General features: G+C 45.1%; 1 protein-coding gene across 3 annotated transcripts in view; it reads left to right on the top strand.

Annotated features, from left to right (window-relative positions):
• The window catches only part of PID1 (phosphotyrosine interaction domain containing 1), a 46452-nt gene extending 33697 nt beyond the window's left edge, over positions 1-12755 (top strand). For all 3 annotated transcript variants that reach the window (XM_075570192.1, XM_075570190.1, XM_075570191.1), the window contains exon 3: positions 8602-12755. In XM_075570192.1, coding sequence (XP_075426307.1) covers positions 8602-9078 — 477 coding nt within the window. In that variant the 3' untranslated portion in view covers positions 9079-12755. The remainder of the gene's footprint in view (positions 1-8601) is intronic.
• The last annotated feature ends 235 nt before the right edge of the window (positions 12756-12990 follow it).

The following is a 12990-nucleotide window of genomic DNA, read 5'->3' as shown; positions in this document are numbered from 1 at the left end:
CCAGAGGTTACAAACCTATTCAGGTCTGAGTATAGATGCTGAAAAAACCTGATCAGATGGGTCATGTTCATGTACTAACCCCTGAACCACAGCTGATCTCGCTGGCAACGTTCTTTTGAAAGGAAAGTAGTATATTGTGTGCAGACATAGTGACTGGAGGCTGTTCTAACATTGGCACAATGTCACACCTGTCTTTATAACACCCGAGCAACATAATTTTACCGCTGCAAAGTAACATGTCAAACCTATAACCAGGCTCTTCCCACTAGTTCTCCAAAGGGGCCAAATCAGAAAATTTGGGGAAGTAGGCCACAAGCTTTTTGTAATACATTTAAGATGCTTTTAAAGACATTACAAATATTATATATTAAAAATGTATTTTGTGAGTATTTATAACATCTGCAGCAAATATATTTATATTACCCCAACTCGGGGTACGCGAACTCTTCCGTCTGCTCTCATCCCCTGCTCGTGCGCGCCACACCCCGCTCGGCTCCGGCGGTCATGTGCCATCACATTGCCATGACAACGCGTCGCTGGAAGCCAAGGTAAGCGAGTTACAGAGGCCTGGCGCGGTCCCCCGGCATTTAATTTAAACGCCTTGGTGTAGAGCGCGGGACCTCTGTAACTGCCGCACGCCTCCCAGTTTGCGTACCCCTGCCCTAAATTACAAGTGAGTTTCGGTGTGAAAAACTGCACTTGGGTGCTTAAGCAACTAATATGAAATTAGCAGCAAGGACCACATCAAGGCCCCTCGCAGTCACCAGTTGAAGATCCCTGAGCTACGATGTATATTTCTGAGCAAGCTGTCTTGTGATTGACTAACCTGTCTCTTAATAACCCTGTAATAGTCCACATTAAGTTGTTTGAGAATGCCACGCAGAGGATCTGCTAAACTCTCTATATTCATAACCGTTAAACGGGGTTGCGACAAAGGACATTTTTCTTTTCTTCTAGTAGCAACCATGGTTTCATCAAGTTTCTCATTTTAAAATATCCTACTTCTGTATACACATAATGTGTATTTCGGTTATCTCCAAGCTTGGTAATTGATAATAATGAACTATCTGGCACTGGCTGCATTCAGCAGTGCTCGAATGACGGATTAACTCAATTTTCTCCTCCAACTGTGTGAAACGTGCAGCGATATTCACATTTCAACATACACAATATTTGTCAAGAATCCCTAGCAAAGATGATTTGCACCTAATGTTCTTGGTTCCATTGCCGATGGAGGCACTTTTCATTTTGATGATTGGCCTTATTCCCCCTCCTCTTGTATCACCAAGACGAGGAGGAAAGTGAGGCTTTTACAATGGGAAATGAATTGCTTCCTCAGCAGATATGTAAGCCTGATAATTTGCTGTACTTGGGGAAAGTAACGGGTGCCAATCCTAGGCAGAAAATTACTCATTCTACGGGGGAACACTGTAAACTGCTGTGAGCAACATAAAGGGAATTCACAAGCAATATTTAATGTATGGCTTCCGGCTTCCGACTTCCTGCAGGGTATTGGAAGCCTTTTTATATATATATATATAATGCCAATTATAAGGCATTTCTACATTCAAAGCCGCTTCTTATGCCATAGTGTATAATATAGCTGCGCCTCAACTATGTTAACGATGAGTGTTTATCTTGGCTCAATGAGGGCAAAGTACCATATGGTCTCACAGGCCCACTCTCCTGCAGATTGTCCAAGTAATGTAGAAAATCTCATTGTTTTCCTTTGCGCATATTGTCGTTTTGTAAGTCAAGGACACAATGTGGATTTGTACGTAGTACTCATTAAGAATCTTCCGATTTAGCGTCTAACAAATGTGTTTGTTATGACTTTGACAATTGCTGGTTGTTTCGTTCTCTCTCCCCCTTCATGTAACCGCTACACTGCTAAGAGAAACTGCAGCACATTGCTTTACAATGCATTGGAGGCGACACAGATGGGTTGGAGATCTGCACAAGACTGTTCAGAATTGGGTCCTTGAAAATGCTGTTTCCCCTCTAAATAGGAGACCCATATATGGGTTGGAATATTAAGAATTGAACAATGTGTGGTATAGGATTTAGAAGAAAGTGTGTGTGTGTGTGTGTGCGTGCGTGCCTTATAATTAATTTTTTTGGGGGGTGTCTGAGGCACAAGGAGATAAAATGACTTGCCCAAGTTCACAAAGGAGCCGACGCTGAGATTTGAACCAGCCTCCTGCTTCACTTTGTCATTTTTTTCAGAGTCTATGCCTTTACTCACTGTGTGTGTGTGTGTGTGTGTGTTTGCCAGCATGCTGAGCCCGACATGCATAGTAAGGCCTCACACCCCCCCGCCCCCCTACATGCACCAAAAAGCAATGGCCCTCATACTTTGGGAAGTCCCTGGACTTGACTGTATTCAGGATGCAGGCAGAAGGTGTTATATCTCTGGAGGTTAAACTAAAGCTGTCATTTAAACCTAAACCTGGCTACCTACATCCGCCAGATTCTCTCTAGTGAAGCAGCACTGGAAGACTAACTTGAAAAGATCAAATGGGGTATTGTTGGCCTTAGTGAAGTTAGAAGAAAAGATGAAGGCCTCATTGAGCTCAAAAGCAGACACCTATTCTATTACAGAGGTGCAGATAATGGAAGAATCAGTGAAGTAGGCTTCATCATTAACAAGAGATGGAGAAACAACCTGATGAAGTATGAAAGCTAATGGGAAAGAGCCGCCAGAATCATCATTCAGTTGACAAAAAAGATTCAGGTGTCATAATCCAAATGTATGCCCCAATATCAACTCACAGACATGAAGTGGAAGCCTTCCACCATGAAATCAAGATTAAGCATAAGTTGGTAAGTATTGATACAGTAACAGTAATGAATATGAGGACTGACCGGGAGAATTTGTAGACTGTGAAATCTTCTGCATCATAAATTCATTCTGCAAGAAGAATCCAAATAGAAAATGAATATGGAATGGACCGAATGGAATCAAGAATGAAATTGACTAGATCCCAAATAACAAACACGTGATTTGAAGACGGCAAAGTCATAAACCGTTTTGACATACAGTAAAGCTGCGGCCACGCTGCCGCTGAGCTCGCTCATGCGTGAGAGCGGTGACGTCACCAGCTCTCCAAGCATGAGCGATCGGCTGTCCTGCAATAATTTTAGAGCGGGGGTGTGGCTATTAAGGGAGGGGGCGTGTCATTGGCTGGATCGGGGCTGTGTGTGTGTCCCTCCATTTTCTCTCTCCTCTCTCTCCTTCCACCTCTCTCCGCTGAGCCCACACTGCCTCTCTTCCCATTGGTCAGAGCGGACCCTGCTCTGCGCTCGAAAGACTCTTTCCCTTGTCGCACCAAGCTTGGGAGAGCGTACATGGGCGCACCGCTTGGACGGAAGGATGAAGATTCAAAGAGGTAACCGCGCCAAATGCGGTCAGCGCCAGCGGGGACTCCGCCTAAGGCGTGACAACTGATACTTTAGTAACCTTATAACATATTTTCACTTCTTGTAGGAATGTTGTATTGTCACATTGTCTACTTCTCATCTTGTATACATTCAACAACCATTCTAGAGTCTGCCTGTTTATCTTTCCCTGTGGCACACTGTAACACCCAAACACTTTGCTAAATGTAGAAGTACAAGCTTCGTGTGTGTGTGTGTGGTGTGTGTGTGTGTGTGTGTGTGTATATATAACAAAAAACAGAAGCGCACGCACTCCATAGATTAAGAAGTTTACAAAATGTAATCTGGTAGAAGGACAAGAAATAATCTCGCAATTGGAGATTATAAAATAGCATGTAGAGATGCCGGCCACCTTCCCGCACGTCTCAGCCATCGGCAGTCCTTTCTGCACAGTCCAAATAATTCCAGACTGGAACGGTGTCTCGGCAGCAAAGGTCTTTTAGGCGTCCATACGCAGATTTGTCCAAACTACAGTATACAAGTCTGACCCTGGAGGGCCGGCTAAGGAAAGTTCTGTGTAATATAATGTTCAGAGTGTACAAAGCAGGAGCTCAATTGTATAAATATTCCACACTGAAGGTTGGTTATTATCCATGCAGTTGTGCTCCGCTCAAACTAGTCCCCCCAAATTTCGTCACCTAAATGAAGTCACCAAGGTCGACTTTTTCAAGGGATGTTGAGGATATGGCTAACGACGGCTCCCCCTGCCCGCCCCTAACAACACGGGCACCTAAAAATTCTGTCGGGTTCCTAAGTATTTTATGGTGTGTGTGTGTCTCTATTTATATGGTGTGTGTGTGTCTATATAATCACACCCATACAATGTCAAATCCTTACCAATCTTAATGCTTTCACTGCCAGGGGCCGGTGTGACGGACTGACTGCTGCAGAGGTCCCTGCCCTTACTCGCTCACATGTTAAGCAAGTGAGCAACGTTCCTTATAGTGTACACGTTTGACCAAACCATTCAAGCAGCTTGGGGATGTTCCCCAGATTAATGAGAAACACATGAACTGTTGTGCAAACTGATCCTGCAGTTTCACAATCGCGCAGGCCATTTACTATATCCTTGTTTGACACGTCCAATTACAGAACCATTGCTGGCAGTTATAGTGCAACAGTGGAATGATACATGACTTGTCAGTCTGGACTCCTAGCTGTGCCGGAACGGTGAGGAGCACACTACAGGGGAAATCGGGCACAATTAAAGAACGATCTACCCTAACCTCCATTTTTTTTTTTTTACAGTCTTGGGGGATCCTCCAGAGATTGAACCGTGCTATTTTCAGCTCTGGGACGCCCTGGTTCCCGAGATACTTACTAGTCAAGTTACCGTTATTACTAATAGGTTTTTAAAGGGGCTTTAAATGGCTGTCCAATAGGAAGACACAACTGATGGTGTTGCAGCTTCCTATTGGCTTGAGATTTGGCAGCTATTTTGATCCCCTGACAGTGATTGAATCCCAGTAATTTCACGACTAAGTATCTCGCAAACCAAGTGGTCCACTGGACTGAAAATAGTGGCATTTGGCTTAAGGGGGCCCCACTGTTTCAATCCAGTGAAATAAAACAAGGAGTTAAAAAAAAAAAAAAGTAGGAAGAACGCCTTTAAATCAAACACATCTAATGCATCTGTTCACCTAATGATTACTTCCTATAATTACAATACAAACAAAAGACCGGGCCCATTTTTGGCACCTCCTCTGTTGAAGTTGAGCAATCTTGTCGGGGTGTTGCTGCGATTTTAGGTGAGGATTATGAAGCCCGGCAGAGTTATTAGCAGCTGTTTGTGCCAAATACTGTGCGTAGTTATTTATTGGAGAAGCAGAAGAGTCGGGGAACTGACCTAATGTCTGACTTTTGGATCTTGTGCTTCGTGAGCAGCTATGTTGCTGGGTTTTATTTCTCCTTACAGGTCAGCCGAGGACTGCTCGGTATAGAACGGATTTCGTAATAAATGGAGCTGAACGCTACTGCTTCAGTTGGAAATATTTGTTTAGTTGCCTTCGTTTAGGAAACAGATACCTTAATTTAACTTTTTGTTGCTCTGGGTGTTGGGTTAGGAGGGGCGGAGGGGGGAGGGTGTGAATAGTTTTATACAATGGAGTTGTAGTGTGACATTTCTCACACTTAACTGTCTTTTTTTGTGTTTTTTCTTCGGATAACTATGTGATACATACTGCATTCATTGACTATCATGGCAGAAAAAGGTTTAGCCGGCTCAAAGAAAATAAAATTAAATAAGTGGGGTTTTTTTTAGCCAAAGTAAATAGTGGTTGAATGAGATCCCTTGTATTCAGTCTGTCAATGGAATGTTTGGGACATTCTTGATTTTGCGCTAAAGCCAACATTTCAGACACAGCATATATCTGCCACCAGCAAGCTGACGTGAACCTGGTACAGAGCCGTGGCTGCCACTCTGACTTTCCTGCACATTCTGCTCCTGCCAGCAAGCGTGTTTGTATACCAAAGACCTTTTTTTAAATTGTCTGCATCTTCCCTGCCAAATCTGACCGCAATGCAGTGGAGGGGTTAGTTTAGAACACATATGGAACTTTTTGCCACCCCTCAAACATATCTTCTCAGTCTTCCTGACCTGACTCCTCCCCCAGATCCCCTCCCCATTTTGCCATAAACCGGGACTTGGTAGGAGAGTCTGTAGCAGTTAGTAATTTGTATAATAAGATATCAAACTCTTGTGTTCTCCTTTTACTTAAGCATAGGTCCTCCAAAGTAGCAAACGTTGAACAGGGATCTCTTATTTAACAAATCCCCTTAATTGGAGGAATCTGATGAATTTAGTATGTGATGGCCCAACTATTTGATTTAAATTATTTTACGTCTTTATCTGACCATAAATGAAATATTCGAATTGCACCTCCTGAACTTCAGGCCCGGAAATTCATGGGAGACAAGCCTGGGACAAAGTCTGGGTTAGAGGTGCATTTAGGGAGTTTATGCTGGGCAGATTTTTATTTATTTTTTGTATTTTTTTTTTAATATTTATTATTTGGTTGAATCCCACATATTTTTAGAGGGGAATTTTCAGGTCTGATCTATGTATGCTAGTTGGCCATAATAGCATATCTAGATTAGGTGTTGTCCGTGCCAAGGATTCCATCTCCACCCATTTAAAAAAATATATTTTTTTTTTACATTATCCTTTAAGTACCAGTTAATTAATTGACTTAAGGTGGGCTGCTTTATATTAATAAGTAACTACGTGTGTGATGATGCCAAACCTGCACTCTGTGTGGGCTGGTGCAGTAAGGCAGCGGTGCACAAACTGGGGGGCGCGTGGTTTAGAGGCCCAGCGCGCTTCCCGAAGGCACTTAAATTAAGTGCCGGGGGAGCTGCAGGGCCTCTGTAAAACTTTACTTACCATGGTTCCACACGCATCACTATGGCAACGAGGCGAGGACGTGTGCCGTCTCGTTGCTATGGCAACGTGACGGAGCCAAGGTGAGGGAGGGCCGCGGGGGTGAGGTGACCGCCGGCAGGGGGGTGCAGGGAAAAAAGTTTGCGCCCCCCTGCAGTAAGGTACTTGTAACAGGGGACTTATCCCTGTTCAGAAATGTGCCTCTAATCCAGCAGTGTGGTGGTTAACGGCTGGTAGACAATTAACCAACACCACCTGGCTGATGACAGGTCTCAGAAAAGCCTGCCTCTGAGACAGGAAGAGAGACTCCTGAGCTCACACATGGGCTGAAACAGGAAGGGACAGAGAGATCTTGAGCAGCTGTATACTGACAGCCAGACAACAAGACAACAAGGGGGAGAAAACTTCTAAAACCTGAAAGCTGAATGTGCCTTAGGACAAAAAGGCTACACTAGGAGAGCAGAGAAGGATTCCCCCCTACAGCTATCAGATAAGACTTTACATTCTAAGGGCTGGGTCCCGCTGAGCCCGGCGGCGCGCCCGACCGCGTGAGCGCTACTCACCATTTCCTTGTAGCCTCACGATCCGGTCCCAGTCCCTCCTCGCTGCCCAACTGACTACGTGCTGTGACGCGTCAGCCAGCAGGGGATACACGAGGATTGTGTTCCCGTGCGGTGACGCGTAACATGGTGCGCGAGGGAGCCAATCACAGACTGGCTCCCATCAACCAATGGCAAGCCAGCTAGTGATAGCCAATGGGAGGACATCATTATAAAACCAGGAAGAGGGAAAATGTCAAACTTGCAAACAGCAGTTACACACACACACACACCACCCCCTACCCCCTTGGGCTGCTGCAGTGCTGTGAGCTCTATTGTTCTGCCCCCTTTCATGGCTGCGCCCCCCTCGCTCTCGCAAAAATGCTCCCTACGGACCGCAAATAACTTCAAGTGCCTCTCCACGCGCCGCCTGTCTGCAGTGTGGGCGCGTGATCTGAGACAGCGAGGCCTTGGCCTTAGACTGTTGTATATCAAAATATATGTTTGGGGCTGGGAAACATGCCCATAATCTAAAGGGAGTTGTGGACTGCATATGTTTAACTAGAAATACTCCCAAGTGGAACTGAAGCTATGTTTGACCCCTTATTTGCATACGTTGATGATATTCTTGTGTTAAAGAAGCAGGTGCAATAAAAGCCTTATTTAATTTCACCTTAAAGCCAGTCTCTATTGCGTACCTCTACGCACGTCTCTTACAGTACTACTAACTCTTGTTGTTTTTAGTTTTTATTTTATTCTAAATGAACCTTGAGATGTTTTGTTTACAAGTGATATTTTTAATGACAAAGCATGGTCATTTGAAATTAATTGGCACATGATTTGATGAGCAAATAGAACCATGTTATGCGTCTCCACTTTGAGTCATGGGAGCAGTTATGATTTAATGACTACAGGTGTCTCCTTCCAAGTGCCAGTATAAACCTTGACACAGAGTAAACTCCTTGATAGAGACCTTGCATATTGTATCATCCTCAATAGGGCTTAAATATTTGTATATGTTATATTTGTATACTTCACCTTCAGTGTTCTGCAGGAAATATTAAGCCTTTTAAATCCATGATAATATAATTACTTTCTAACTGGGATCATAAGCTTTGTTTTTACTTGGCATTCAATAAAGAAGGTTGGCTTCTAGTAATATGATTTCAGCTTTTGATGGAGTGATACAGGAGTTACTTCGGCTGTTGAAAGCGTTAAACTGATTTTAATTTTTTTGTTTTTCAGGTTACATATCTGGGCAACCTGTCCACCACAGGGGTGCAGTTTTTGTCCGGATGCACGGAGAGACCAGTGATTGAGTTGTGGAAGAAGCACACATTAGCCCGCGAGGACGTATTCCCCTCTAACGCCCTCCTTGAAATCCGCCCCTTCCAGGTCCGGCTTCACCATCAGGACCTCAAGGGCGAAGCAACCGTTCACATGGATACATTCCAAGTGGCGCGAATCGCCTACTGCACGGCCGATCACAACGTGAGCCCCAACATCTTCGCCTGGGTGTATAGGGAAATTAACGACGACTTGAGCTTCCAGATGGATTGTCACGCAGTCGAATGCGAGAGCAAAATAGAAGCCAAGAAGCTGGCACATGCCATGATGGAGGCCTTCAAGAAAACCTTCCACAGCATGAAGAGCGATGGCCGAATCCACAAGGACAGCTCCTCTGAAGAGGTGTCCCAGGGGTTCGAGTCCGATGAAGGTTGAGCGCACTCAGTCCATATTCCCGGGGAAGGCATCAACAACTTGGAGCAGCAGCAGGGGAATAACGGTCCATATTGGGAATGAGACCAGAAAATGTTTGCTGGCCAGCTTTCTAAATCCGAAGAGCAATGTAGTATCTAAGATGCATCCTTGAAGTGCCTGTTACAATGCTGCTTTCCCAAAAAATGTGACAACGCTTTCTCCCATTCCTTTTCTCCCCCGATCGGAGCCTAACGGTTTTAAAGATTCATTTAGTGTTGAGAACTTCAGTTGCCATGGAAATCAATTGATCCGTTGCTTTACTGCAATCTCTGGAGTGATCTTAGCAGAACCGAATCTGACCAACCTGTTTTTTTTGAGTGAAAAAAGGAAATAGTTCTTTAAACGTTTCAGAACCATATTTTTATTTACACAGTATATAAAGCCTATATTTTTTATTTTATCCATGTTACCAGTTTTTTATTTTTTTTATGTACATGCAACCACTTATCTACCTTTATTTAATCATGTTATCCTTGCTCGTGTTTTTTTTTTTTTAAATAAATAAATTCTGCAGGTAAGAGGGAAGTTAAATAGTTCTAGTTTTTATATGAAAACTCTGTATTTGAGAGACCCGGACTTTTCAAAGCACCGCCTTGCTTGCCTCTCCAGATCTGAAGGGGTTAGGAGGGAAAAAAAATCTTAATTCTGATACAACAGGGCCCCGCTTTTCGGCGATCCGCTGATACGGCGGCACCGAGAAGGGGGCCGCCATGTTGAATTTGAATTCGCGCATGCGCAGAATGGGCGGGTGCGCCCGGTGTGCATGCGCAGGTTGCACATGCACAGAACGGGCGGGTGCACCCGGCGTGCATGCGCAGGCCGCAGGTTGCACATGCGCAGAACGGCGAAAATGCAGGTTTGCACATGCGCAGCACTGAAAATCGCCGGATCCGCTTTCCGGCGATTTTCACTATACGGCGGGCCTCTGGAACGGAACCCGCCGTATACCCGGGGCCCAACTGTACTTGCATCCGATGCCAGCGAGAACTATCCCCGTAAATCACTAATCACACTTCTTCCATTTGACGCCAATCTCCTAAATTCAGACGTTGGTCACCTCCACCCTGGTGAATTTCTGCCTCGCAAAATTAAAGGCAAACTGTGGAAGTTGGAACACGTCCCATTAATTTATGGTCACTTCTAACTGCTCCTGTAGCAACTTTTCCAAATTTCTCAATTAAAACCGCAGCTCCTTCCACCGGGCCCCCCATTTTTACTTGGAAAGGAAGCAGATGACCCACATTAATTTCAGCTCTGTGGACCCCCTGGGTACATTCTGGGAATGCTACTGCCAGTACTTATTGGTTGTTTAACACCCCACTCCCCTCTCACGAGTCATGAGCCAAGAAGGAAGCTGCAACAAATGACAGTGTGGCTTCCTTTTGGACTGCATAATGCAGGAGATTTAAACCATCAATTTATCTACCCTGGAGGGGACATTCCGTTCCCAGGTACGTGTCCCGGGAAGTATGGGGTGCCTAGAGCTGAAATGTACCGCTGTTAAGCTCCAGAGACCCTCTGTTCCCACTGTAGCTTTTAATTGAGCTAACAAAGCACCATCGGATCTCACGCAGCCTTAAACTGAAATCAAAACAGCCACTTGCTCCTTATACATAGAAATTGAAGCAAAAGCGGTATATAGAATCTAGCATTTGATGGCAGATAAGGACCACTTGGCCCACCTAGTCTGCCCATTTTCATATATCCCCTGTAAAACCACTGACCCGATGTCTGTCCCAAGTATTTTTTAATTACATTACTGTATTAGCCCCTGCACCACCCTTTGTGTGAAGAAGCACTTCCTCACATTTCCCCTTATCCTGCCACCCTCCAGGGTCAGAGTATGTTCATCTCTCTCACCTCCCTGTCTCACCTCTCTCTCTCTTCATCCCTCTCTCTCTCTTTATCCCTCTCTCTCTTCATCCCTCTCTCTCTCTTCATCCCTCACTCTCTCTCTCTCTTCATTCCTCTCTCTCTCTTCATCCCTCTCTCTCTCTTCATCCCTCTCTCTCTCTCTTTATCCCTCTCTCTCTCTTCATCCCTCTCTCTCTCTCTTCATCCCTCTCTCTCTCTTCATCCCTCTCTCTCTTCATCCCTCTCTCTCTCTCTCTTCATCCCTCTCTCTCTCTCTCTCTCTCTCTTCATCCCTCTCTCTCTCTTCATCCCTCTCTCTCTCTCTCCATCCCTCTCTCTCACTCTCTTCATCCCCCTCTCTCTCTCTCTTCATCCCTCTCTCTCTCTCTTCATCCCTCTCTCTCTCCATCCCTCTCTCTCTCTCTTCATCCCCCTCTCTCTCTCTCTCTCTCTCTCTCTCTCTCTCTCCATCCCTCTCTCTCTCTCTCTTCATCCCTCTCTCTCTCTCTTCATCCCTCTCTCTCTCTTCATCCCTCTCTCTTCATCCCTCTCTCTCTCTCTTCATCCCTCTCTCTCTCTCTCTTCATCCCTCTCTCTCTCTCTCTTCATCCCTCTCTCTCTCTTCATCCCTCTCTCTTCATCCCCCTCTCTCTCTCTCTTCATCCCCCTCTCTCTCTCTCTTCATCCCTCTATCTCTCTCTCTTCATCCCTCTCTCTCTCTCTTCATCTCTCTCTCTCTCTCTCTCTCTCTCTCTCTCTCTCTCTCTCTCTTCATCCCTCTCTCTCTCTCTCTCTCTCTCTTCATCTCTCTCTCTCTCTTCATCCCTCTCTCTCTCTCTCTCTCTTCATCCCTCTCTCTCTCTTCATCCCTCTCTCTCTCTCTCTTCATCCCTCTCTCTCTCTTCATCCCTCTCTCTCTCTCTCTCTCTCTCCATCCCTCTCTCTCTCTCTTCATCCCTCTTCATCCCTCTCTCTCTCTCTCTTCATCCCTCTCTCTCTCTCTTCATCTCTCTCTCTCTCTTCATCCCTCTCTCTCTCTCTCCATCCCTCTCTCTCTCTCTCTTCATCCATCCATCTCTCTCTTCATCCATCCATCTCTCTCTCTCCATCCCTCTCTCTCTTCATCCCTCTCTCTTCATCCCTCTCTCTCTCTCTTCATCCCTCTCTCTTCATCCCTCTCTCTCTCTCTTCATCCCTCTCTCTTCATCCCTCTCTCTTTCTCTCTCTCCATCCCTCTCTCTCATCCCCCCTCTCTCTCTCATCCCCCTCTCTCTCTCTCTCTCATCCCCCTCTCTCTCATCCCACTCTCTCTCTCATCCCCCTCTCTCTCACTCTCTCATCCCCGTCTCTCTCTCTCTCTCTCATCCCCCTCTCTCTGCCCCCCCCCCTCTCTCTCTCATCCCTCTTGTATCTTGCTGAAACCCTTTATGTATTTGTTTCAATAAATAAAAACACCACTTGTGAGCACATTCACATGTCTCAGCACCCTGCTTTCACCATTATCTCTTTGCATACAGTGCTTTCACTGCAGCCATGGATTCTGGGAAATGACATGCAAATGAGCATGCAGTGACACCTTTTAGTTCATAAGCATATGCCTACAGTATCACACAGCTTCAAAGTTTTTTTTAAATAAAAAGGCATGCAAATAGTTTTTGTCCCAGAATTACACCACTTTTGCCTGGATACGAAGACCCAAATATCTAGTTGACCAGCTGATCTGTTGTGTTCTCCCCTTTGTAATGATTTGCAGTACAACAGTGCTCCGTGTGTAGGGAGATGTACATTTTTTTTTTTACCTTTTTATTTTCATCAAAATTCACCAGGTCCGAGGTGACTCTTCTGGCTCACCATTTGTTTCCAAGTAGGAAACGTGGTTTTTCTTGCAAACGCAAGACGGAGAAGAAGTAATATGTCCAAACAAACTTCTTTACGTTGCTGCATCACCCCTGTTATACAGTATGCCAGCTACATTAATAGGCCGATTCTATATCAATCGAAGTGCCAATCAGGTGGTTT

The sequence above is a fragment of the Ascaphus truei genome, chromosome 14, assembly GCF_040206685.1.
Source record: "Ascaphus truei isolate aAscTru1 chromosome 14, aAscTru1.hap1, whole genome shotgun sequence".
Classification (NCBI taxonomy): Eukaryota; Metazoa; Chordata; class Amphibia; order Anura; family Ascaphidae; genus Ascaphus; species Ascaphus truei.
Note: the sequence above shows the minus strand (reverse complement) of the source record. Positions and strands in the feature narration are given on the sequence as shown.